Raw genomic sequence first — 27,925 nt, forward strand, 5'->3', positions numbered from 1 at the left:
ACTGCAAGCAGGATAAGAAGCCAGGAGGGATATCAGCAAGCCAGTCTTGAAACAAACAGCAGGAGATGGTTCCTAGTGATGTGACCAAACGTGAAGGCAAAGGAGAAATGGTCTGGAAGGCTTTAAATAGGCAGGTCAGATGAGCATCATCCGGAACAGCTGGTAATTAGCGGACAGCTGAGCGGCCAGCCCAGAGGAGGAAGGGCTAAGCCAGCCCTGACACTGGTTAAATCTTGCAGAAGGAGTTTTCATTCTACCCTGATTGTCCTATGAGGCTGCAGGACCCCTGACCCTCTGTCCGGACAGTACTGATTGGCCCTGTGCTTATCACATGTACTCTCCCAAGAAAAAAAAAAACTATTTGGCAATACACACCAATCTGAACAAGTGCAGAGTGCCCCCAAGACTCTGTTCTATCAGGAGATGGTTTGGGGACAGTGGAAGAAGGGGAGGAATAGAGAAGGCATGATCAAACGGCCTATTTAAACAATGCAGTGGATTAACCCCTTAGGTTCCACAGTGAGTATAACAAGCTTGATTTACTGCATATACAGACTGATTTTACTGTTGTGGGTTTAGCAACACTTTAAGCTGGGTATACACATTCAGCCTTTTTTTCATTCAACCCAGCAGGTTAAAGGGGGAAAAAAATGACAGATTGCCGTACTAACAAGAGTGATGCAAGTGTGTAGATCGCCTCCCACTGTGTCCTTGTGTTCTAACAGGGGGGCTGCCTCCCTATCAGAACTTACTGATCAGCGCTCTTAGCCATTGGCTGCAAGCGCTGATTGGATGTGGGTCAGATGCTGGTTTTCCGGCATGCCCGCTCAACAAAAGCCGGTTGTGAGACTGGCTTCTGTAGAACAGACAGCTGTACACCCGGGCTGTATGTACAAGGCTTTGCACCTGTTACCAGCACTGAGAATGAACAAAGGCAAAAAGCTCCTAACTCCTACTGTCTTATCTACAACAAACCACATCCTTTCAGAAAGTGCTGTGCATTCAAGGAAAAGCCCTTTGAAGGACACAAGGACTTTCTAAAGAACCATGACATTTGCTTCAGATGTTGTTCATCCACAGAGCACTTAACCAGAGACTGCAAGGCTACAGTTAACTGTTCAGGGTGCAATAGCAACAGGCACAAATCCGCCTTACACAGAGGCCCCTTTGAACAAGTCTGTACATCCACAGAAGTTCTTACACCCGTGCCACATCATGGCATAGAGAGTGCAACAATCATATCTAAATATAGTGAGCTACGTCACAGTTACAGAGGACTTTCAGTGAAAAACGGTGCTAAAATACTGTGCGTCTGGTGAAAGTGTTTCCTTGGGGACAACCAGAAAAAGCTGTCGGGATGTATGCTGTTTGGTCCAATGACCAAACCAGTCATTCATTTGCCACTTCAGAGTTCTTTGACGTGTTCTGTGTAAGGGGAGAAGTACTGTACTACACCCTGCATACATGTGTTAGCACAGAAGAGATCATAGGCCCTGCTGGAGAATTCATTCTTTCAGACGTAAAAAGGGACTGAAAGAATTCATCTTCCTACGCTTCCTACGCTTATCAAGTGCAAACAAATACGTAATGACAGAGAGGAAATCCCTACACTGCAAGTATGATTTTAAGTTTGAAGGCAAGTCTACACACAACCATGGGAAGAGAACACCAAAATCATACTTCTACTGGAGAAAAATAAGGCAAAGAGTCCACAAGGTACAAGAACAACGCACAAGTGAGCTTTAAAATGACCTTCATGCTCAAAAGAGCAAGCTCCTCAGCACTCCGTGCTTAAAGCGGTTGTAAACCCGCGGATTTTTTATTTTTTTTACTCACCTGCAAAGGAAAAGGCATAATGAGCTAGTATGCACCGCATACTAGCTCATTGTGAAATACTTACCTTTGAACGAGGCCCCGACATCTGGCCTGATCCACGCCGAGGGAGCTGACATGTTCCCTCTGCGTTTCTTCCAGGTATCGCGGCTCCGGCGCTGTGAGTGGCCGGAGTCGCGATATCGTCACTCCCGCGCATGCACGCGGGAGATTTCTTCCTGGCGGGGTCCAGAGTCTGCCGGACTTTCAGCCGAGAATCCCCTGTGCGCATGCACCGCTGCAGTCAGCTGTGCATTGCGAGGGGAATATCTCCTAAACCGTACAGGTTTAGGAGATTTTTTTTTTACCTACAGGTAAGCCTTATTATAGGCTTTCCTGTAGGTAAAAGTCCCAAAAATTACTATACAACCACTTTAAGTATCAGCCAGTGGAGCAAAAAAAAAAAAAAACATGCAGACCCCCTTTTTTAATGTATTCTGAACACACAAATCATCACTTGCAGCCATCAGCTGCAAGCACTGATCGCATGCTGATTTTTCGGCGTGACCATTAAGCCCCATACACACTATCAGATTTTCTGCTGATTTTTGTCTTCAGATTTACCAAAACCATGTAGTACAAGGGTCTGCCTGATTGCATACAAATTGAAACTCCTAAGGTTTGACCTCATATTATATGGTTTTGGTAAATCTGAAGGAAAAAAATCAGCAGAAAATCTGACAGTGTGTATGGGGCTTTAGACAAAACACAATGTTGCATACATCCTGCTAAAGCAGCCGATTTTGGAGACGTGTACCAGGCTTAAAGTGTTACTAAACCCACAACAGTAAAATCAGTCCATATATGCAGTAAAGCATGCGTGTTGTTATACTCACTATGGAACCTAAGGGGTTAATCCTTTGCATTGTGTAAAAAGGCTGTTTGAGCCTGTCTTCTCTGATCCTCCACTCCTTCCACTGTCTCCTAATGATTTCCTGATAGCACAGAGTCTATGGAGTTAGCCTGCACATGCCCAGTTTAGTGTGTATCGCTAGAGAGGTTTTTTTTTTCTTGGGAGAATGCATGTGATCAGCCCAGGGCCAATTAGCCCTGTCCAGACAAAGACTCAGGGGTCTTGCAGCCTCATAGGTCAGTCGGAAAACTCCTCCTACAAGCTTTAACCAGTGCTTGGCTGGACACTGATAGAAGTCACAAGACTGCTCTAACTGCTGCTGAGAAAAGGTATTTAGCAGTTTATATTTACTAAAATAATTGCATTTCCGTGTTCTGTGTACTGTGGGAGACCAGATATTGTGAATGCAGGGTCCTGGGTTTAGTAACACCTTAAGAAATAGAGTTCACTCAGTGTGCGCACTTAAAAGCTATTGTGAGAGAATCCAAAACACTCCCATCTTCTTTAAAAACTTGTACTACGAGAGCTCAAAAGAGATACCCACTCAGCCAAGATTTCCTGTGAGCGATGAAGTCTACATCAAAGGACCATCTTGCTGCAGTATCTGTGAAACAATATCTCACAAACCTTTACTGATGGCAACAACACTGAGCTTTTAGTGTGCGTCCAGGAATCTAATATTGCCAAGATCCTGCACAACAATACTGATATGCATTAGTTTTTAGACTGTGTAATTAGCAAATCCAAGTCTGCATCAATTTCAGTGGATACAACTGTGCTGTTCACCGTAAACCAGCTGCAACCTTCCCTCTCTTGTCATTCCCTTCTGTTTAGTGCTAGTTAGTTCAGTCCTAGCTAGCTAGTCCTAGCCCTGTTTCATCCATGTCCCCCCAGTCAGTGTTAGTTAGTCACAGATACAGGGCTTGGGAAAGTCATTGGCATTTATTTACTAAAACAGGAGTGTAAAATTCGGTGCAGCTCTGCAGAGAAACCAATCAGCTTCCAGGTTTTTTGTCAAAGCTTAATTGAACAAGCTGAAGTTAGAAGCTGACTGGCTACCAAGCACAGCTGCACCAGATTTTGCACTCTCCGTGTTTAGTAAATCAATCCCATTGTCTTCTTACACTTCAAAAGACTAGAAAAGTATCCTCTGTAGTCAAATTACATTGGAGTCAATTTCTGTGCCCTATTGAAGCATTAAGCTGTCCGTAAATGGTGCCAAGTCAGCAGGTGACCATACTGTCTTGACAGACTGGATCTAAGGCGCGATTCACATCTATTCATGTTGCTTTTGTTAGTTTCTGCAGTGCTTTTTGCGGTGCTTGCCACGTTTTTGGACATGCGTTTTTAAAGCGATTTGCAGGGTTTTTTTTACACTGAATATAGCTGGTTGCTAAGCCGGCCGCTGCGTCCTTAACAACCAATGAGTCATCAGCTGTCAGCGGGCTTCCCCATTGAATCTAAAAAAAGAGCTGCCGGTTAAAAAAAAAATAGTGAATGGTCCCCCCCCCCCCCCCCGGTCCATACCAGGTCTTTGGGTCTAGTATGGATTCAGAGGGGACCCTCCCAAGCCAAAAAAAAAATGGCATGCCAGGAGGCCAGGAAATTGAGGGGATGAGCGAGCACCCACCCCCCCCCCCCCCCCGAACCATACCAGGCCACATGCTCTATGGGGGGGTGGGTGCTTTGGGGCAGGGGGGCTCTGCGCCCCCACCCCAAAGCACCTTGCCCCCATGTTGATGGGCACAAGGGCCTCTTCCCGACAACCTTTGCCCGGTGGTTGTCGGGGTCTTTAGGGGTGGGGGGCTTATCGGAATCTGGAAGCCCCCTTTAACAAGGGGGCCCCCAGATCCCGACCTTCCCCCCTATGTGAATGAGTATGGGGTACATTGTACCCCTACCCATTCACCCCAAAAAAGTGGACAGTTTTTGACAAGTCTTTTATTAAAAATATCTTCTTCCCCGCTTCTTCCTCCATCTTCTCCCGCATCTTCCTCCTCCAGTCTTCTGCTTCTTCTTCCACTCTTCTGTTTTCTTTGTCCAGTGTTCTTCCTTTGGCACGGCTCCCACAGATGACCCTCCTCCGATGCTGCATCACACTGATCTGTCCGTGCGATGTCAAGCATTTTTTGGGTAACGATAGGGTGTGTGACAATCGGATTAAATCATCATGAGGCTTCGTCCCCTTGTGACATCACATACTCATTATGCCCTGGACGGTGACCTCACAAAGGGGCGGGGCCTCCGAATGACACAATCAAATAGCCACACTCCCATTGTTATCTAAGAAATGCATTCAGGGCTGGACTGGGACAGAAATTTGGCCCTGGACTTCATCCAGACTGGCCCACTTACATTTTGAGTGTCCCATCAGCACTCCCTTACATCAGAGTGTCCCATTACCAGCCCCCTTACATCAGAGTGTCCCATCAGCACCCCTTAACATCAGAGTGTCCCATCAGCACCCCCTTACATCAGAGTGTCCCATCAGCACCCCCTTACATCAGAGTGTCCCATCACCAGCCCCCTTACATCAGAGTGTCCCATGATCACCAGCCCCCTTACATCAGAGTGTCCCATCACCAGCCCCCTTACATCAGAGTGTCCCATCACCAGCCCCCTTACATCAGAGTGTCCCATCAGCACCCCCTTACATCAGAGTGTCCCATTACCAGCCCCCTTACATCAGAGTGTCCCATTACCAGCCCCCTTACATCAGAGTGTCCCATCAGCACCCCCTTACATCAGAGTGTCCCATCAGCACCCCCTTACATCAGAGTGTCCCATCAGCACCCACTTACATCAGAGTGCCCCATCAGCACCTACTTACATCAGAGTGTCCCATTACCAGCCCCCTTACATCAGAGTGTCCCATTACCAGCCCCCTTACATCAGAGTGTCCCATCAGCACCCCCTTACATCAGAGTGTCCCATCAGCACCCCCTTACATCAGAGTATCCCATCAGCACCCACTTACATCAGAGTGCCCCATCAGCACCTACTTACATCAGTGTCCCATCACCAGCCCCCTTACATCAGAGTGTCCAATCAGTAGCCCCCTTACATCAGAGTGGCCCACTGAGCCATCGGCCCACCGGGAAACTCCCGGTAGTCCCAATGGCCAGTACATGCCTGAATGCATTACATCGGTGCGGACATATCAGTGAGACTCAGCATCAGAGGAGGGTTGGCGGTGGCAGAGGAAGAACACCGGACAGAGAATACAGAACAAATAATACAGAAGAAAGAAGAAGAGCAGAAGAAGAAGCAGCTGGAGAAGCAGAAGACTGGAGGAGGAAGATGCGGGAGAAGATGGAGGAAGACCGGAGGAAGAAGCGGGGAAGAAGAAGATATTTTTAATAAAAGACTATTCAAAAACTGTCTACTGTATTTTCTAATACTACACTACTTTTTTGGTGAATGGGTAGGGGTACAATGTACCCCATAGTCATTCACATAGGGGGGGCCAGATAGGGACCCCCTTGTTAAAGGGGGCTTCCAGATTCCGATAAGACCCCGTCCGCAAACCCCGACAACCACCTGGCAAGAGGCCCTTGTGCCCATCAACATGGGGGCAAGGTGCTTTGAGGTAGGGGACATAGAGACCTTCTTACCCCAAAGTGCCGTTCCCCCCATGTTGAGGGCTTGCAGCCTGGTATGGTTCAGGAGGGAGGGGCACTCGCTTGTCCCCTCCCTTTCCTGGCCTGCCAGGCTGCATGCTCAGATAAGAATCTGGTATGGATTTTCCCCTCCGAATCCCTTTTAGACCCAAGGGCCAGGTATGGACCTGGGGGGGAACCCCACGCAGTTTTTTTTTTTTCATGATTTTTTTTAGCTGGCAATTCTTTCTTTTACATTCAGCAGGGAAGCACACTGACAAATGATGACTCATCAATTGTTAAGAACCCGGCCCCCTCCTTAGCAAGCAGCTATATACAATGTAAAAAGATAATTTAAAAAAACGCAAATCGCTGCAAAATCGTGGTAAAAACGCGGTACTTGCGTATTATATGCGGGTCCATTGAAGTCTATTACATGCAAAACACTGCATTTTGTAGGAAAAAAGTCCCCCGCCCTTTCCAAAAACATAGAGGCACAAAAATACATTGATGTGAACATGTTTCATAGGAACCCATGTTAAAAATTTCCCTACATTTCTGCAAAATGCATAAAAAACCATTAGTGTGAATAGAGCCTAAAGAGGTATGTCAATGCATAAAGGAGCATTTGAAATAGAACTTCATAAAAAAAATGGCACAGCCATTAAGTGGAAGTGCATTGATTTTTGGAGAATAAAGATATAATTTAGTGTCATTTTAAGCTCTGAAGGCTAATGGTTTCCTTACCAGGCAAACGTCTACATACACTACATGGTTCTTCTGGCCTTTAACTTTCACAAAACTTCCCACAGGGTAAGCAGCACCTAGGCCTCTCAGAATCTCCTGGACTTACACCAAGGCCCAACTGTCAGGATGAATTTGTTCCACAGCTTGCCTGATCTTACAATAAAGGTTCCTGTCCCTATCTATAGAGCTTGCCTGTCCCTACCAGTTGGGTTAGTGTCCCTATCCATGCTTCTCACTCTGGGTGCCTTGGTCATGCAAATTGGCCTACGTATAGCAAATCTGTGTCCCAAAATGGCCACCAAAATCTTAAGACATTGTGTCAAAAGTATATAAAGGCTCTCCCAAAAAGGCAACTTGTGGCAGAGAACCTTGGATTACGAGCATTATCCATTCCAGGAGAATGCTTGTAATCCAAAGCACTCGCATATCGAAGCGAGTTTCCCCATAGAAGTCAATGGAAACTAAGATAATCCATTCATTCATTGACTTCTATTGCATTTTTTCCGAGCGGCTCCGAACTGCTCCGAGTGACACCTGCGCCCGCACACCAAATGCGGTACTGCACCCTGCAGAGGCTTGAATCCTGCTCATTTTGCAAACCAAGTCAGGATTTTAAAAAATAATAGCTTATATTGCGAAACGCTTGTTAACCTTGTTACTCGCAATCCGAGGTTCCACCGTATATTAATCCTATGTTGGGCTTTCTCTAGTGCCAGTAGCACACAGAGGTCATGCAACTGCTTTGTTTACCACTGAAAGGCAAAATGGAAGTGATTCAGTGATCACAGGATCACTGCAATACTTCCCAGCACAGCTAATCTGACGGAGATTTATCTACTTATTTTAGATAATTTACGCAGCACTTTACATATAGTATACATTCACATAAGATGCACCTTTATTCCTGTTTACATAGTTGTTCGGAAATCTAAAGACTATACAGTCTGTAGAGACTGTACAGATATTGTACTATCAAACTTACGTGGCCATTTTGTATTCTTGGACATTACTTGTGATTATCTGTCAATTTTTCAATTTCTAGTAAGCTGTTATTAATTGGAGGGGCTTGTTATGACTGAGAGATTTTCCAGCTTGCTGGAAATTTTCCCTACAAACTGGTTCAATCCTTTTCTCTGTTGTGGAAAAAAGAAACGGTTAAAAAAAAAACACCAACAGCTTCGGGTCAGTATAACAGTGGTATAAATTACATACTTTCTCATTTTTTTTCCTTTCTACAGGTAGCCTGTTAGAATTTGTCAAAGATGGGGATGGACGATATTTGAAGTTACCAGAGTTTGTGGACATGTCAGCACAGGTTAGTGGGATTTAGTACCATCTATGGTAAATGTATTTTCTGCTCATTACTACTTTTTCCTGTAGTCAATACTCTCATGCTCTATCTGTTACATGATGTTAAAGTGTACTGTATGTTCAGGCATTGCCCAAATTTAACTTCAAACCTATTTCTCCGTCTCCAAACCATGCCCCTGTATGATAATTTTTTTTTTACATTGTTCCTGCAGCAAGAAACTGCTTTTATTACTCCCTGCGACATCATTACCAGACTCAGGGCGCACCTTTAAGGCAGGGCAAAAAGGTCAGCTGCCCTGGGCCCTGTCATTGTTGTGGGGCCCAAAGCAGCTGTCTCATACTTGCCAATTATCCCAGTTTAATTTCCCTTGTCCCATAAGGTTTTAGTCCTGTGCTGTGTCCTGATATCTCAGGGTGAAGTTCTGTAACTTTTTGCTGCCCAGCTCTGCCCTATTGTTGTGTAAAGATGACTCACCTGCAGACCCTGCGTTTACATGTAAATACTGGCATTGATATGTAAATAGCAGCGGAATTCATATGTAAATGGCGCTGGACCGGCAGCATTCATATGTAAATAGAGGCGGTATTCACATGTATATCATGCCCCCTGATGTCATATCCACCATCACCTATACTGAATGCTGCCCACTGGGGAGATAAAGGGACATGCAGATGCGTGAGGGTGTCATTAACAATTAATGGAACTGCTGTTTATCTGCTAAAGAGCAACACGTTTCTGTAGTGTCGGGAAAGTGATTTGCATGTGTTCCCGACACACATAAATGTGAACGCAAGCTAAATGTCTCAGTTACATTAGTGGTCAGTGTCAATCTTCTCATTATGTTGGTGCTTGCTTTAGAATCCTTTCATTCACTAGTGGCCAGTGTGAATGTCCCGCTTACATTGGTGGTCCGTGTAAATCCCTCCTTACTTTGGTGGTTACTGTGAATGCTTCTATTACATTAGTGGTCAGTGTAAACCCCTATTAAATTAGTGGTCAGTGTGAATACCTATTACATTGGTGGCTAGTGTTGAAACTACTCTTTATTATGGTAGTCGGTAAAAAAATCAGCATTGCCATTGATCATACCCTCCCTTCCTACCAGCACTGCCACTGATACCAGGAGTTCTAGGATCCCTAGGAGTTTTCTATTAATGGGTCCCCTCACCTCCTCAGTCCATTGTGTGCAGGCAGTGAGGAGACAATGTGCTGTAACCTCTAGCAACCAATCAGTAAGCAGGAATAATGTGCAGTATCCTCTACCAAACAATCAGTGAGCAGCATTGCTGTACAGTAATCTCTAGCAACCAATCAACAAGCAGAAATCATGTGCTATAACCTCTAGCAACTAATCAGTGAGCTGCAATGTGTGCTGTATCCTCTAACAACCAGTCAAGTGGTCCCAGAAATTTTTTGCCTGGGGTACAATTAATATTAAAGACGGTCCTGACCAGGCTTGTAAAAGTCTTTTTTAGGATAGGTTCACACTGGTACCACATACACTCCGAATTTGGGAGCACATGTCGCATGACGTGTATAAATCAATGATTCCCTATGAGAGCCGTCTTAACTGGTCCGACACAAGTCTGTCCGACTTTGAAAAAGGTTCCAGTGCTACTTTGGTACGACTTTAGTCCTACTTCTGCCCATTGAATATCAATGAAGTCGGATCAAAGTCGGATCCTTGTCCTAACCATCCGACTTGTGACATCCTACATGGTGATTACAGCAGCAGTAAAAGGAATTTATGTCACACTGGGACTGTTTTGATTGGTCAAAGGACAAGTCAGACTATCTCAAAGTCGGAGCAAACTCTAAAGCCGCGTACACACGACCGGACTTTTTGACAGCAAATTCGATCTTGTGTGGGCTCCATCGGACCTTTGCTTGCCAAAAATCCAGCGGACTTTAGAAATAGAACATGTTTAAATTTTTCCACCGGAACTCAGCCGGACCGAGAAATCCATTCGTGTGTATGCTAGTCCAAGGGACAAAAACTGACGCTAGGGCAGCTATTGGCTACTGACTATGAACTTCTTTATTCTAGTCCAGTCGTACGTCATCACGTTCGAATCCGTCTGACTTTGGTGTGATTGTGTGTGGCCAAGTCCATTCATTCGGAAAGTCCGTCGGAAAGACCATCGGACTTAGTCCCTCGAAAAGTCCGGTCATGTGTACGCGGCATTATCCTGTTTATTCAAGTGGAATGGAAGTAGGACCGATGTTGCAGAGTAGGATGACAGTCCTACAATAGTCTTGTCTACCAGTGTGAACCCGGCTTTAGTGACAGGTGCTAAGAGCTCAGTGTGTGGGCAGCATGGAACTCAATTCAGCAGGGTGACAACACAGCTTGGGATTTCAGTGCAGAAAATGAACCGTGTTGTCACCCCAAAGCAACATGCTTGATTTTTGACAGATCAACCGGTATTTGCTGTGTTTTTAAAGCGGAATTCCACCCATAAGTGGAAGTTCTGCTTGTTCGCAACCTCCCCGCCGCTCTCCGCTGTCACATTTGGCACCTTTCCCGTTTCTCTTAGTAAGCATGCCGGCGCCTTCGGGTGCCGACATTGTGGCGAATATATTAATATAAGGGCCCGTGTCCTTAGATTAAAAGTCAGCAGCTAAAGTATTTGTCATTTTATTTTCACCCAGGCTGGATATCCCTTCAAAGAAATGTGCATGTATTGAAGAGATGTACCGTGTATGTTTTTTTATTTCACTCTCACGTACACTTTTAACCTTTGGTGTTACTACTCATTGCCTACCTTCAGTTTTTAATTCTAGTTTTCAATTCCATTTTTTCTTTGATGCAATGTAGTACATGCATATATATATATATATATATATATATATATGTACTGTATAAATTTCCTGAGCTACAGCCAGCAACAACATTTGAAAGCCTCCAGCGAGGAAAGGGAGGTCGGTGTACATGAACTGTGACAGCAGAGTGCTGGCTCAACTGGAGTATTCCCTGCATATGTTTATCTTGCAAGCTGTTCATATTTCCATCAATGTCCTCAAAGTGAACCTTGGTTCACTGTAAACCCACTTAGGGAACGGTTTTCCTAAAAAGCGGGCTGATTTCAGATACCTTTCAAGTTTCTGGCCTGCCAATTGCTCCTGATTGTTACTGGTCAATAACTTTGACAGGTTGCCTCACTCACCAACGTAAAGATGTGGAATGGGGCAGGTCCAGGATTGATGTCAGCAATGAGAAATGCATAACAAAATACACTAAGTCTGTAAACTGTTCAAGGTCTAAAATAAAAAAAATTAAAAATCACCTTAAATAATATGAATGTAAATGGGCAAGGGCTAACAAGCAACAAAGACCCAATGATCAAAACTAACAAAAGGTAAAAAGTTGCTCTAGCCAAAAAGAAAAAAAAAGAAAAAGAAAAACAAAGCTCTAGTTACTATGCTGTCTCTGCTTTCAATAACTTCTAGATACAGACCCAAAACTGAGGTCAGTGTAAATTCCTTGCCTGCATACCAATACAAGCTAAATGGCACAGAATCCAGAAGCCATCAGATAGGCATGACAGTCAGGCAACTAGCATTTTTGATGCGGTGAGGACAATGGCCATATTTTTGGTATAGCTTTTCTGAAAGCGGTAGTAAACCCGCTTTTAAGTAAACCCGCTGAAGTTTTTTTTTGACCTGCAAAGGAAAAGGCATATTGATCTAGTATGCACCGCATACTAGCTCATTATGAAATACTTACCTTAGAACGAGTCCCCCGACATCTGGCTGATCCACGCCGAGGGAGCTAACATGTTCCCTCGGCGTGTCTTCCGGGTATCGCGGCTCCGGCGCTGTGAGTTGCCGGAGCCGCAATATCATCATTCCCGCACATGCGCACGGGAGATTTCTTTCCGGCAGGGTCCGGAATCTGCCGGACTTTCAGACGAGAATCCCCTGTGCGCATGCGCCGCTGCAGTCAGCGGCGCATTGCGAGGGGAATATCTGCTAAACTGTACAGGTTTAGGAGATATTTTTTTTACCTACAGGTAAGCCTTATTATAGGCTTACTTGTAGGTAAAAGTTCTAAAAATGACTATACAATCACTTTAAGGCAAAACATTTATTTATTTATTTTTATTGATAGAGTGTTGAGGGGATAGAACTGCTTTTCTTTTTTGCTGTCTTTGTCCCTGTTAGGCTGATTGACTTTTTTCAGTCATAGCACCCTATTTAAGTAGCATAGTAGTAGTTATAATAGTAGTAGCATAGCCATAGCAGTACTTTTAAGTATGTAAAATCTGCTGGCACCCCAGTCAAAAATGTTAAAAACCTTACATTCGATGGGAAAGTCGAGCCTGGGATGTCACACACAACCACCTTGATGAAATGAACTGCACATCAGAAGTTATCCTTCCTATCAGAGATGCTCCGTTACATCAGAGTCCCCCATCAAATCAAAGTCCCCTTATCACATTAGAGTCCTCATCACATCAGGGTCCCCACATTCACAGTGTCTTCTCTTCACATCAGAAGCCACTTCTTCTCATCAGAGTCCACTCATCACAACTGAGCCCCCCATAACATCAGAATCCAACAACATTACATAGTCCCCCAATCGTAGAATTATCTCACCTTATTTGAACCCCCCCTTCCCATCAGAGTTCCCCTATACATCAATGCCACCCTAGATATGAAAGCCCCATAATATCAGAGTCCCTACTTCCCATTAGCGCCCTGCCTTACTCCAGCAGCATGGCAGAGTATGGAAGATGGATCAGATCTGAATGGAAGTAAACTTCCATCCTCTCCTGAATGCTGCGGGCTGCCCTGCATCCCGTCTGACCTTGATCAACTTCATGTGTGGCTATGGTGAAGGCAGGAGGCCATGCGTCCTGGCTCTAAAGCTTCATTGGTTATTATTGTTCTAGCGGGCAGCAAGCACCATGGCAACACATAATGCTGATGCAGGGCAAACTGCATCCTGTGTTTGTGGCACTTGGGGGGGACCCAATTTTTTTTTTAGAAATGCTGCTGTAATTGTCCTGATCACCAGTGTCAAAGGAAATGAAAGTGAGGATAAATCCGAAATTTTGCTACCCAATTAGGAATAGAGTGGAAATCTTCAAATGGGGACACTTGTTCCTATGACAACTAAGAGTATAATTTACTTCACATTGGAAAGATATCCTCTCACTTCCTGTTGAGACACTGTTTAAGACACTAAAAAATAAACTGTCAGTGGTTGTATACATCTTCAATTCTATCCAAAATGGAAAATTAAAACGTTTTGGCTTTATGCCGCGTACACACGACCTTTTTTTCCGTCAGAACAAACTCTGACAGTTTTTCTGACGGAGTTCCGCTGAAACTGTCTTGCCTACGCATGATCACACCAAACGTCTAGAACGTGGTGACATACAGCACATATGACGGGACTAGAAATAGCCAGTAGCCAATAGCTGCTCATGCGTTTTTGGTCCGTCGGAACAGCATGCAGACAAACCGTTTTCCCGATAGGAATTGATTCCATCAGAAAGATTTAAAACATGTTCTACTTCTAGGTCCATCAGAATTTTCGAAAACAAAAGTCCGACGAGGCATATACACGATCAGAATATCCGATGAAAACATTCCGTTGGACTTTTTCTGCCGTAAAAAGTCCGACCGTGTGTACATGGCATTAGATATACTTTAGACATAGGGGTTGATTTACTAAATGCAAATAGACTGTGCACTTTGCAAAGTGCAATTGCTCCAAAGCTTAGTAATTGAGGTAAAGCTTCACTTTGCACAGAATACCCAATCACTTGCAGGGACAATTAAAAAAAAAAAAAACAGCATTTTTGCTTGCACATGATTGGATGATGGAAGTCGTCAGAGTTTCTGTTCATTTACTAAGCTCTGGATCAACTGCACTTTGCAAAGTGCACAGTCTATTTGCCTTTAGTAAATCATCCTTGTAGAGTTGCTATTGCAATGCATTGGTTAACATCTGTAATCCACAGGTCTCTTGTGCCTCTCCTGTATCAGCCTCAGTCCAGCCCTGGGTCTCCGCCAAAGTATTCAGGCAGATTCAGTCTCACAAAGCCAGTTACAAACATAAGCAGCTTTCAGAAAGGCCTGTGCAATGAAGCACTAGCACAATAAATGAATCAATATATTTATCGAAACTTTTTCACAACTGATTAAAGCAATCCATGTGCAAACTTTAATGTTCTAATTATGCCGAATATAATACTGATGATAATACTAACAGCGAGATTGTAAATGTACATGAGTTAGTGCTTGCAGACAAAATAGAGGTCCTTTTGGTGTTTAGTAATCCCAGACTCCACTCTTTCACTGTACCTTGTCTACTTAAAGCACAACTGCCCTTTTCTACTTTCTTTTTTTTTTAAGTCGTTAATCCAGCAAAGTAAAAAAATAAATAAAAAGCAGCTTTGGCTGCAATACTCCCTTCCTTTCTGGCGCTGTACGGAGCCAGCTCACCAACCAGTGGTAGTGCCCTTCTAGGGCTGAATGATATCCAAAACCATTTAACCCACTTCCTGTAAGACGAAGCCATCAACAAACTGGTTTGGGCCTATTGTAATCCTTGTTATATGAGCACTGCGTTGTCCAGGAGTAAGGCCTGCCCTACTGGAGCAGAAAAGAAGGACTAAAGCTGGGTATACACCCACAGGTTTCTTTCCCTCAACCCACTGGTTGAACCAAAAAAAATAAAACGGACAGATTCCCAGATTCACACAAACAATGTGGATGCAGGGTTCTCCCCCCACCACGTTATTGTATTCTGAATACCCCTCTCCCTCCAACAGAATACACAGATCAGCGATGAAGCCATTGGCAGAATGCGGTGATCGGATGCTGGTTTTCCAGCAGGACCATTTGACAGAAGCTGGTCATTAGACCGGCTTCTTTTAAACAAAGATGAGCACCTATGGACTGAAGGTCGGCCAGATCCTGATGAACCAGCCAAATTTTGTAATTTACCTGACTTTACCTGACTTGTGTTTACCTGACTTTACAGTCTGGCCTGAAGACTGCAGGAAAGAAGTAATGTATAACTTCTTTAAAAAAATAGTGGTGAGGGGTTTAAGTTGGGCTTTCATAATCCAGATGTCCAAGCCTGGATACAGCCTGGAGCCTGGATACAGCTGAGTCCAGGCACGGACACCGCAGCTAATCCGCAGATTCTTGCCGCAGGAATCCAGAGGCCGCAACAAACCGGCCCCAACTTTGTTTGTTTTATTTCAGAAATGATCTTTCTTTGCCTTTTAACCACTTGCCGACGGCCCCATATCAGAATTACTGCTACAGGGAGGCCACGCTGTGCAGGATCACGTATATATAAGTGATCCTGCACTTCGCTCCCACTGTGATTTTACACAGCAGAAGCTGATTAGCTTCTGATCAGTCCACTCTCCTGTGGACCTGATGTTCGCCGGCCCCCACTGATCATTCGGTACACTGACAGATTGGCAGTCTGCCCATGTAAACACAGCAGATTTCTGTTCTGTAAGTACAGAAGGCATGGATCCTGTGTTTCTGTAAAAAGCAGAAACACAGATCCATGTCTTCCACTAGTAAAAGCACCTCCCCCACTTCACTAAAACACCAGCTAAAACACCAGCTAGGCCCACGGTTAACCCTTTGATTACCCTGATGTTGACCCCTTCCGCGCCCGTGTCATTAGTACAGTGTCAGTGCATATTTTTAGTACTGATCACTGTAATATTGTCCCTGGTCCCCAAAAAAGTGTCAGTTTGGTGTCTGATTTGTCCGCTGCAATACTGCAGTCCTGCTATAAGTCGCTGATTGCTGCCATTACTAGTAAAAAATGATAAATAAATAAAAATATCCCCTAGTTTGTGACACTGTAACTTTTGCATAAACCAATATACGCTTATTGGGATTTTTCTTACCAAAAACATGTAGCAGAATACATATTGGCCTAAACTGATGAAGAAATTTAGATTTTTTTTAAAAATGTTATTGGATGTTTTATATCAAAATTGTCAGCCGTTCTTTGTTTATAGCGCAAAAAATAAACTGAAAGGTGATTAAATACCAGCAAAAGCCAGCTCTATTTGTTGGAAAAAGGGACATACATTTTATTTGGGTACAGTGTTGCACGACCCGCGCAATTGTTGGTTAAAGTAACACAGTGCCGATTTGCAAAAAAATGGTCTGGTCAGGAAGCGGTGTAAATCTTCCGGAGGTCAAGTGGTTAATAAGGTTAAAAGGTTCTGTCATGTGACCATGCAACTCTTCTTCTGGATAGTGGGGGGTGGGGTTAAAAGACACTGTGCACACACACAGTGTGCCTGTATTCCATAGTCTGTTTAGCCTGAGGCAGGTTGCAGGCTGTGTTAGAATAGGGGGCGTGTTCAAGATGCAATCTGTGATTGAGAGGGGGTGTGTGCCAGAGGCAGGATGTGATTGGGGGGGGGGGGGATGTGGTGGCTGAACAAACTACCCAATACAGACAGTCCCTGAGTTACGAACGGGTTAGGAACTGCCGGTTTGTTCGTAAGTCGGAAAGCGCATGTGCAGAACGGCAAAGACATTGTTTACCCGATGTTCTGTCACACCGTTTCCCGTTCGTAAGTAGGAGTCGTCCGCAAGTCGGAGGTTCGTAACTCGGGGACTGCCTTTATAGGGATGCTGTATGTCTGCACAGTGGCCTGTAATAGCCAGCCAGAGGATGATAACTTACCAGCAGATTAGCTTCTGTGGTTTAGTCAGTTTAGAATAAGGAAGAAAGCTGACTGTCAGGATCAACCAGGTACTTCAGATGGAAAAAAGTAAATATGATAGAAATTATGATTTATTAAAATATATATGTGAACACACACCCATAAAAAAAAAAAAAAGAATATTTAGGGTAACGTCAACTTTAACCAAAACCTGGTCATCCTTTCCTTCTTAAAGCTGACCATACACCTATAGATTATCTGCAGATTTTCTATGGTTAGATGGAAAAAGTGGAAGATTCTTCCATCCACACAGTTTAGCGAACATGGAGAAATCTGTTGCACTTTTTCCATCCAACCATAGAAAATCTGCAGATAATCTATAGGTGTATGGCCAGCTTAACTTGGTCTCTCTTCATTCTTTTTTACCTTTAAAACTCCCTGGCACTTGTAACCAATTAATTCTCACTTGCCAAGGACTTTCAATCCCACTAATTCATCCCCATCAGTCTGATCAAATTGTTTCTGTTTTTTTTTGTTTTTTTTTAGATATCTTCTGGCATGGCATATATTGAGCGAATGAATTATATTCACCGTGACCTCAGAGCTGCCAATATTCTGGTTGGGGACAACTTGATCTGTAAAATTGCAGACTTTGGCCTTGCTCGTCTCATTGAAGACAATGAATACACAGCTCGACAGGGTAATGACATTTCATTTATTCTCCACCTCTGGGTCTCCATTTAAAGCTGATAACGGTGATGGCTTCTGGGTAAACGGAGAGTGTTTGTAGGGAGGATGACAGCAGATGAACAATACTAGCTCTGGTGAAGAAACGTCAGACAGTTAAAGTGGTATTAAACCCAAAAGCAACCCTTTGTTATATTATAGTCTACCAATTTCTAGATGTGATGGCTGCATTAGTTTTCTTTTTTTTTTAGGCTTTCTTTCCTTTATATTTACATCTGATGATTTGGCCAGTAAGTCTGCTGTTTTTTCAAAAGAGCAAGCTCTCTTGCAGCTGTATCAGTTACAAGGATAAGATAAACCATTCAGCACTGGCAGGGTGGACTTATGATGATCAGTTTCAATTATTTATGTAAAATCTTTATTCCAAAAGGAAACAAACTGTTGCTGTAACTGCTTATAAAGTGTAAGTTGGGGTTTGCCTTTAATTGGATAGTGTAGTTAAATCTGCTAGTACACGATTCTTATTAATTATGATTATATGCAACATGGTGTATTCAGTAGGAAAAAAAACAAAACAAAATGCAAAGAGAAATCCAGAGCAACCAGTAAGATGAAACGTGACTGCTTGTGTGGTCTTTTGGACATAGCACATTACCACTGTTGCTTAAAATGGTTGTAAACTCTCTCTAAAAAAATAAATAAATAAATAAAAACAGAAAAAAATAACAATAAAAAAAACAGAAAAAAAAACCCGCAAGTCAAAGATATAATGAGCTAGTATGCACCAATCACGGCACAGCTACTGAAGAAAAGGTACGAGCAAGCCGATTCTTCAGTGCGCATGTGCCGATGACATCAGCCCATGCGGATACAGTGAATATCTCCTAAACGGTACAAGTTTAGGAGATATTCACAATACCTACATGAAAGCCTTATTATAGGCTTACCTGTAGGTAAAATCGGTAGTAAAAGGTTTACAACCACCTTAAAGTGGTTCTAAATGCAGAAGATTTTTTACCTTAATGCATTCTCTGTGTGCAGCAGCCTTAAATACTTACCTGAGCCCGATCTTGGTCCAGCGATGTGCCCAAGAGCAGCAGCTCTCTCATCTCTCTTTCTCCTCATTGGAGAGAGAAGCAGCAGCAGGAGCCAATGGTCAATCACAGTCAGTGAGGAGAGAGCAGGGGGCAGGGCCAATGTGTGCTCTGTGTGTCAGCATATCAGCGGGCACGAGTGCCCCCATGGCAAGTAGCTTACCATGGGGGCACTCAGCAAGAGGAAAGGGCCAGGGGCAGCAGGGGATTCAAGAAGAGGAGGATTGGGGCTGCTCTGTGCAAAAACATTACACAAAGCAGGTGAGTATAACATGTTTATTATTATTTTTTGTTAAATCATGGGTTTACAATCACTTTAAAGTGGAATGTCACTCTCTCAAGCAACACTAACTATTTTTGATCCCTGTGCTGCTAGCATTAGTAAATAGCAAAGTGTATCACTATGTACTTGTGTTAAGCTGTTTTTTTTTTTACAATTCTTAAAGTGGTGGAAAACCCTTACACACTCATATATATGTGTGTGTATATATACCCAGTGAAGTGACTGACCTCAGGTGATACACATAGATTAAACAAATCTTCCTACGTAAATTGTACTGTACCGGTTTATCTGCAGCCATTGCTTCTGTAGATCATTTTAACAAGAACACACAAATCAAAGGATTTTTTCCCAGTTCTGAAAAGCAGAGGGCGGGGATATTAAATCTTACATTATGGATCTCAGTGACGGGAGCTTGGAGCCCTGACTGGAGGGAAGGGACACAACCCCTCTTCACAGTACATAGCGAACACACACGGCTGAGAATATCAGCAATGGGCTATGTGCTGGAGCTCTCCTCCCCATTACCTTTTTATCTCTTGGTGTCAGGACAACCTGTCACAAGTGACTTATGCAGATAACAGAGGAGAACCAGGAAGCAAAGAGAAATCACACTTAGTGCTTTGGATAGAGGCAAGTACACCGTATAGAAGGATGTGTTATTTTTATATCTCACCTGAGAATTACAACCACTTTAATTTTACTTCCGGGTTCCCAGGCCTAGACAAGTGATGTCATACACCTTAGGAGTTTTTAGGGGGGAGGGGGTTTTCCTCACTTAAGCACACTCTCCTGTATGCATGCCTGAGCTAAGGGCAGATGGATTCCAGAAAGTAAATGCTACATGAATCTTCTGCCCTTACTCACAGTAATTATTAGCTAAATAAAGCATGTGGACATTGATGGATGGGTGAATTTGCTTTGAATATTAAATATGAATTAAATAGCATTTTTGGTTTTGTGGTGCTTAGATGCAGTGTAGTTCTGCTTTAATGCATATGAAAAATTCCAAATTTTCTATTTTTAAAAATACGCTAAGCTGCATTTCCCATATGTGAATACCAATAAAAGTGTTGTGCTGCTATTGGTCATTCAATGAAATCGAAATCAGTGCATGCGTAGTGTATTTTTAAACAATGGCTATGATAAAAGTAAACAATACATATAATAATGCCACTATTGCCATTTCCTATAATATTACAATCTCTAAGTGAGTCCATAAGTCCAGTGCATCATCCTTAGAAATTGTGTATATCACAGTGTAGATGCTTCATATAGTGTTCCAAATTAATGTGAAAGGATGTTCCCCTCACCAGTGTAGTGAACAATGATATTCTGTATAATTATCACCACGTGCTCTCTTGGCTCCCAAAACTCTCACCTCCAACATAGAGAAGTATGGCATAAAATGCTCAAACACTGCAGTCTCTCATCTCTTCCACAGGGGTCTCTCTTATTGTACTCCACAATACCTTCCAGAATAAAAAGGGGGTGCGGCTCCTTTAAATCCACTTATATATTCATGCGGCCATTCTCCATAGATAGAGCGCTAACATTGTGTTGTAGTAATAAGACCAGCCAATTTATTAAATCTGAATTATACTCACATTAAAGACAATGGGATTGCACTTTGCAACCAGCATAAACCAAATACTGGATATCCTATTGCATCACTTAGGGTTCGCATCCACCTCCACTCACACCCTACGCGTTACGCCACAATCACGTGACTTCCTCAGGGGATGCCCATATGTGTACTAGCAACATAGAAATGAATACTGTATGTTCAAAAAATAGATTTTTACACAGCCAATTTCATGCATTTTATTGGGGATAAATATGCAAGCCCAGAACCATCAAAGTTGGGTTAGAGTGTAGGATGAATGAATTGTGTCTCTACCTGGATTACTGTTTACAAGGTGAAAAAGGGTCCTGAAATTGTTTTGTGTGGAGGTGAATGTGCATACTTGATCTGACTGTCCTTGGAGAACAGGATTGGGCAGCAGCTATGTCACAAATACATCCATGCAGCTCAGCCAATATTTGTGTCCATGAGAAGGCATGGTTGTCAGAAGCCATGAAATCAGACAGAGACAGAAGTACAGTTAAGTCACACTTGTTTAATAATAAAAGTAAAAACGACAAACGTAGTCAAAACGTAGCCAAAGTTCAGTAACCCGAATGGATAGTCAGCCAAGACAGAAGTCAGGGGTCAATGTAGTAGAACAGCAAGCAGGATCTGGAGCCAGAAGGGATGTCAGCAAAGCAAGTCTTTAAACAGGAAAGCAGGAGAATGTCTCTGTGATGTTGACCAAGGCGAAGGCAGAGATCCTCTGGACTGGACAGCTTAAGTAGGCAGGGCTGACGAGCAGGATATCATCAACAGCTGAGTAACTGTGGAGAGCTACTAGCAGGCATTTAGCTGACAGCTGAGAGGCCAGCTCTGAGAAGGAAGGGCTGAACCCAGCCCTGACAATGGAAAAGGAGGATGGTACTGGCAGTTGTTACCAATGCTGCTTATCACAGAGGGTAGGTCTTCTAACCTGCACAATAAACTTTTCCCCCTGGAATAGGTTGTGGTGTGCAGGGCTCATAGACATGAAACTGTCAAGAAATTTAACAAAATACTGACTTCCATCATTGGGTCTCATCCCTAGCATCAGGACCGTCTTTAAGGCAGGGTAAAAGGGGCAGCTGCCCTGGGCCCTGTCATTGTTGTGGGGCCCAAAGCAGTTGCCTAATACTTGCCAACTATCCCAGCTTAAAAGTTTTAAAGTCTCATGCTGTGTCCCGATACCTCAGTGTGAAGTGCTGGTACCAATGCTGCTCAGCTCTGCCCTATTGTTGTGTACAAATGACTCACCTGCAGGCCCTATGTTTACATGTAAATAACCGGCATTCATATTTAAATAGTGACGGCATTCATAAGCAAACAGCTGTGGTCGGTGTCATTGCTATGTAAATAAAGGCGTCATTCATATGTATATCATGCCCCCCTGCAGTGAGGAGATGATGTGCTGTAACCTCTAGCAACTAATCAGTGAGCAGTAATACTGTACAGTAATCTCTAGCAACCAATTAACAAGCAAAAACCATTTGATGTAACCTCTAGCAACTAATTCAGTGAGCCATAATGTTGCTGTAACCTCTAGCAACCAGCCAGTAAGCAGTAATGATATGCTGCAACAGCTGGCAACCAATCGCAATTGCTGCCTGATCTGATACAGTAAACTGATTTTAAGTCTAGCTGCTATTTATTGTATGTCTCAGAGGAGGTGGACAGTGAAATTGCATGGGGGTGGGGCCCCAAGAAAAATTTTGCCCAGGGTCCAATCAATATTAAAGATGGCCCTGCCTAGCATATATGTCCATCAGTTATTATATGTATATGAGTGAACAGCAGATTGTTTAAAGTGGGGGGTGTGGAATGTAGAACACATAGTATACAGATAGTGATGGTGTAGAATACAAAATATACAGCACAGCATACAAAATTGGGCAGTGTGAAACACAGCATGTATAGCACAATGTACAGAGTAGGGCATAGAACGCATAGTACAGCAAGCAGAGCAGGCAATATGAAGTATAGGAGAGGGCTTGGTCTTGGTAACATATAGCACATCATACAAAGTGTATGTCCAGCAGTGGACCAGTGTGACATATAGGATAAATATTACAGCATATATTTTGGCATGCTGTGAAAAATAGAATGTACAGTGAAACATACAGAATAGTGTTTGAAAATATAAAGTACAACATGTTTTGCCAGGCAGTGTAGAATATAGAACATACAGCACAACTTATAGAGTAAGGAAGTGTGGCTTACATAAGGCACAGCATAGCAGCTACTTTCTCTAAGATCCTGCAGGACGAAATAGCTTGGAGTTGTGTGCAACACGTCCCGAAAATGAGACGGAGTCTTTTCTGGCTGTGAGACTCACACATTGTCATCTCTTTGGCATGCAGTCACCTGTATTGCCTGTAAACAGTCAGAGGATATTTGGCATCACCACACCAGAAATTTCACTCTGGCTTTTCAATTCCAGTGCTACCTATTTACAGAGAAAGCTGACGGAATGGCCAGATGGGAGTAGATATTGTGGTTTTAGCACTGGCAGGTCCCCTTGGCTTGTGGGACTGGGATTCCGTTCCCTCACCACCATTGCCCCTATGTGTATCAGCTCTTCCATATATATTATAACCTCTTCTAGCCTCGCTGCCATACTTTCCTAAATCGTTAGACTACCATTCAGAGCCATATACCACATTTAGGATTCAGCAGACCATAACTGAATGGAAGCTCAGCGGTAGTTAAAGTGGTTTGAAATAGGGATCCACAGCAAAATTCCCCCCCCCCCCCCTGATCGTTGCACAATTGTTGAGGAAAGTGGAGGAGGTGAGGAGAATGGAGAATCTGATCCTCATTGCACAACACAAAAAAGAGGCCCTTAAGCTGAGATGTCAGAGCTGGAGACCGCTTCCATCTTCACCCATCTTGCTTCCATATTAATGGACTCCAGCTCTGTGACTGGTCGAAGCTGTGATCATGGGCGTCCGCAGAACTTTTTTCAAGGGGGGGCATCATTTTAGGGTGACTCCATGCACCACCCCTTTTCGACAATGTCATTATCACATTATTATGTTCAGAGACTACGGACATAGTACAGTCCCTAGGATAAGTAATCCCCATGTACCATGATGCTCTCCTAGTCTCCTTTGATTGGCCCTCAGTTATGGCCAATAGGGAAGGAACAGAGCCCGCACCCCAATAGCAATGCAACTGTGCTGAATTTAAGATCCGATCCCTGATTCCAGGGGGGGGGGGCACTTGACCCCCCTTGCCCCTACCTGCGGAAGCCCATGGCTGTGATGATGTCACGCATGTAGGAGCAACGGGTCACGGCACAGGGCTCTGAAGAAATGGCACAGGGTGGCCATTCCTGCAGAGTGCATGCCAGTGATGTCACTGGCTGCATGTACAGTAAATATCTACACTACCTATAGGTAAGCCTTATAGTAAGCCTATAGGAGTACCTATAGGTAAAATGCATACATGGAAGTTAACTTCCACTTTAAAATGTTGTTATTAATTAAAATTCTCTATCTCCAAATAGGATAAATATGTCCACGAGGCCTATTTTTATGTGCATTTGACATGCATTAAACCAGTTAAACTGAATCGGGCAGAATCACATATTTTATATAGATACAAAGACAGCACTGAAAAATAGGTTTTGTGCGATTTATTTAAAAATGCACCCAAAATGCAAATCACACAGCTATTTTATGTTTAGGTACGCCTATTAAATTCTAAGGATAATGCCACAGATATGTTTATACACACTGCAGCGTCCCGTTATGTATAAGCTTCTGTCCTTTTATATTTATGCAGTTAAAAAAAAAAAAAAATCAGCTTATCTTGATATGTAACGTTTGCAAAGATAACGCCATGCCCTGTTTTTGTTAATGTAACTATTGCAAGCTCTTTAATTCCTGATGTAACTGTATTTTTCTTTTTCTTTTTTCTTTTCTTTATTTTTTATTTTTTTGCTGTGCATCCAAACAGGTGCCAAATTTCCCATCAAATGGACAGCTCCAGAAGCAGCTTTGTATGGCAGATTCACTATAAAATCTGATGTGTGGTCATTCGGAATCCTGGTGTCTGAGCTGGTGACGAAGGGAAGAATTCCGTATCCAGGTGCAAAAAAAAAAAAAAAAAAAATCTGCTAGGCAACAGGATCTGGGGAGCTTAGTGTAATGTTAACGGATACACTGCTATACTTGGAAAACACACTAGTAGCAGATATGTGTATGTACAGATACATACCATTTTAAGTATGAATAGGGACACATTTAGATGTTTATAAAAAAAAAAAAACATTTTCCCACCCCTAGATCTGCTTGTATTTCTTTCTATTTCTGCCTCTGAGATAACTGTCGCTTCTTTTATCTCTACGCTAGGAATGAATAATAGAGAAGTGCTTGATCAAGTGGAAAGAGGGTACCGCATGCCCTGCCCTCCAAGCTGCCCCCCATCTCTTCATGACCTTATGCTGCAGTGCTGGAAGAGTGACCCGGAGGAACGGCCAACATTTGAGTACTTGCAGTCCTTTCTGGAAGATTATTTTACAGCCACTGAGCCTCAGTATCAGCCAGGGGACAACATCTAAGACTGAGAAGGATTGCGGGAACTGTATTATCAATTAAAAAAAAATTAAAAAAAAAATCACCTTTTGGATCTTTGCAATATAAAACCCCTAGGGACTTTCCTCATGAGAGATGATAATTGTTATTGTGACTACAAATGCTAGATATATACCTAAGGAGCCTGGGGGCAAAGAAATTCTGACTCCCTAAGCTTTCCCCTTTGTCTCGCTTCACTATAAATTATGTCCCTCTTATTTTCAAAAAACATATATAGAAAAAAAATGTGCTTGAATTTTAGTGATTCCCTGGTGGTAGATGTAATATGCTGAAGGATCTATTTTTATTATAGCTGAGGACAGGACATGCCAGTCTAGGGGTCCATGTACTTCATACATTGTAAAAAAAAAAAACATAGAACATTCTACATATACACTTACTGGCCACTTTATTAGGTACACCTTGCTAGTACCGGTTGGACCGGGTTGGACCCCCTTTTGCCTTCAGAGCCACCTTAAGGCCTGATTCACACCTATGCATTTTTAGTGCTTTTTGCATTTTGCAGATTTGCACTGCAGCCCATTTAACATGGTTTCCTATGGAACACGTTCTGTAGTGAAAATCTGCTAAATGCAAAAATCACTAAAAATGCATAGGTGTGAATCAGGCCTAATTCTTCATGGCATAGATTCAACAAGGTGTTGGAAACATTCCTCAGAGATGTGGTCCATATTGACATGATAGCATCACACAGTTGCTTCAGATTTGTCAGCTGCACATCCATTGTGTGAACCTCCTGTCCCACCACATCCCAACGGTGCTCTTTTGCAGTAGTTCTCAACCTCAGTCCTCAAGTACCCCCAACAGGCCATGTTTGCAGGTTTTCCTTTATCTTGTGCAGGTGCTTTAAATCAGAGTCAATGGCTTGGTAGTTTGGACAGCTATTTTATCTAAAGCCCCATACACACTTTTTCTGCTGAGTTTTTACTTCGGATTTACCAAAACCATATAGTATGAGGTCAAACCTCAGGAATTTCAATTTGTATGCAATCAGGCAGGCCCTTGCACTACATGGTTTTGGTAAATCTGAAGGAAAAACTCAGCAGAAAAACTGATAGTGTGTCTGGGGCTTCAGAGAAATTCCCAAAACATGGCCTGTTAGGGGTACTTGAGGACTGAGGTTGAGAACCACTGCTCTATCGGATTGGGATCTGGTGATTGTGAAGGCCATTGGAGTACAGTGAACTCATTGTCATGTTCAAGAAACCAGTGGTGAGATGATCTGAGCTTTGTGACATGGTACATTATCCTGCTGGAAGGAACCATCAGAAGATGGGTACACTGTAGTCATAAAGGTATGGACGTGGTCAGCAACAATACTCAGGTAGGCCGTGGCGTTTAAACAATGCTCAATTGATACTAAGGGGCCTAAAAAGGAGATATCCCCCACACCATTACACCGCCAGCCTGAACTGTTGATACAAGGCAGGAGGATCCATAATTTCATGTTGTTTACACCAAATTCTGACCCTATCATCGGAAATCAAGACTCATCAGACCAAGCAACGTTTATCCAATCTTCTGTTGTCCGATTTTGTTTAGCCTGAGCAAATTATAGCTTCAGTTTCCTGTTCTTAGCTGACAGGAGTGGCACCCTGTGTGATCTTCTGCTGCTGTAACCCATCTGCTTTAAGGTTTGATGTGTTGTATGTCCAGAGATTGTATTTTGCATACCTTGGTTGTACCAAGTGGTCATTTCAGTTACTGTTGCCTTTCTATCATCTCAAACCAGTCTGCCCATTCTCCTCTAACCTCAACAAGGCATTTATGTCCACACAACTGCCACTCACCGGATATTTTCACTTTTTTGGACCATTTTCTGTAAACCCTTGAGATGGTTGTTCATGAAAATCCCAGTAGAGCAGCAGTTTTTGAAAAACTCAGACCAGCCAGTCTGGCGCCAACAACCATGGCACGTTCAAAGTCACCTAACTCCCCTTTCTTCCCCATTCTGATGCTCAGTTTGGACTTCAGTAAGTTGTTTTCACCACGTCTAGATGCCTAAATTCATTGAGTTTCTGGTTGACTAGCAATTTGTATTAAAAAGAATTGAACAGGTGTACCTAATAAAGTGGCCAGTGAGTGTAGTCATGTTACATATTTATTTTTTTACAATATGTGTCCGTAGATACATATTCTGTAAGGGCTTGTCTACAATTTAGGCACAAAATTTGGATTTACTTTACTAAAACTGGACAATGCAAAATCTGGTGCAGCTGTGCATGGTAGCCAATTGGCTTCTAACTTCAGCTTGTTCAATTAAACTTTGATTTAAAAAAAAAAAAAACCTGGAAGTTGATTGGCTTAGTAGAGCTGCACCAGATTTTACACTCTCACGTTTTAGTAAATCAACCCCACTGTCTCTAAACTATGCAGAGTGTTTGCTAAGATTACTATAATGTTTCAGTGGTGCAGTTCTCCCTAGTGCCTTTGTATTTAGCATATTTTTTTAAATGCCGCTTGCTGCAGATATTTGCGATTAATTGCAATAAAAGGTACTACTGCATGCAAAACACATGTATAGTGAATTTCACAGGTGTTTTAATGCACGGAACCGCACATAAAATATAAATACCTTGAAAAAATGTATACATAATACCTCTTGGCACCT

At 43.0% G+C, this 27,925-nt stretch overlaps 1 protein-coding gene across 2 annotated transcripts in view; it reads left to right on the top strand.

Annotated features, from left to right (window-relative positions):
- Positions 1-27,842, top strand: part of FGR (FGR proto-oncogene, Src family tyrosine kinase) — a 211,452-nt gene extending 183,610 nt beyond the window's left edge. For both annotated transcript variants that reach the window (XM_077481011.1, XM_077481012.1), the window contains exons 10-13: positions 8,310-8,386; positions 17,596-17,749; positions 24,677-24,808; positions 25,072-27,842. In XM_077481011.1, the coding sequence (XP_077337137.1) occupies positions 8,310-8,386; positions 17,596-17,749; positions 24,677-24,808; positions 25,072-25,280 (572 nt within the window). In that variant the 3' untranslated portion in view covers positions 25,281-27,842. The remainder of the gene's footprint in view (positions 1-8,309; positions 8,387-17,595; positions 17,750-24,676; positions 24,809-25,071) is intronic.
- The last annotated feature ends 83 nt before the right edge of the window (positions 27,843-27,925 follow it).

The sequence above is a fragment of the Lithobates pipiens genome, unplaced genomic scaffold, assembly GCF_037356315.1.
Source record: "Lithobates pipiens isolate NorthernLeopardFrog02 unplaced genomic scaffold, aLitPip1_a1.2 Scaffold_16, whole genome shotgun sequence".
NCBI lineage: Eukaryota > Metazoa > Chordata > Amphibia > Anura > Ranidae > Lithobates > Lithobates pipiens.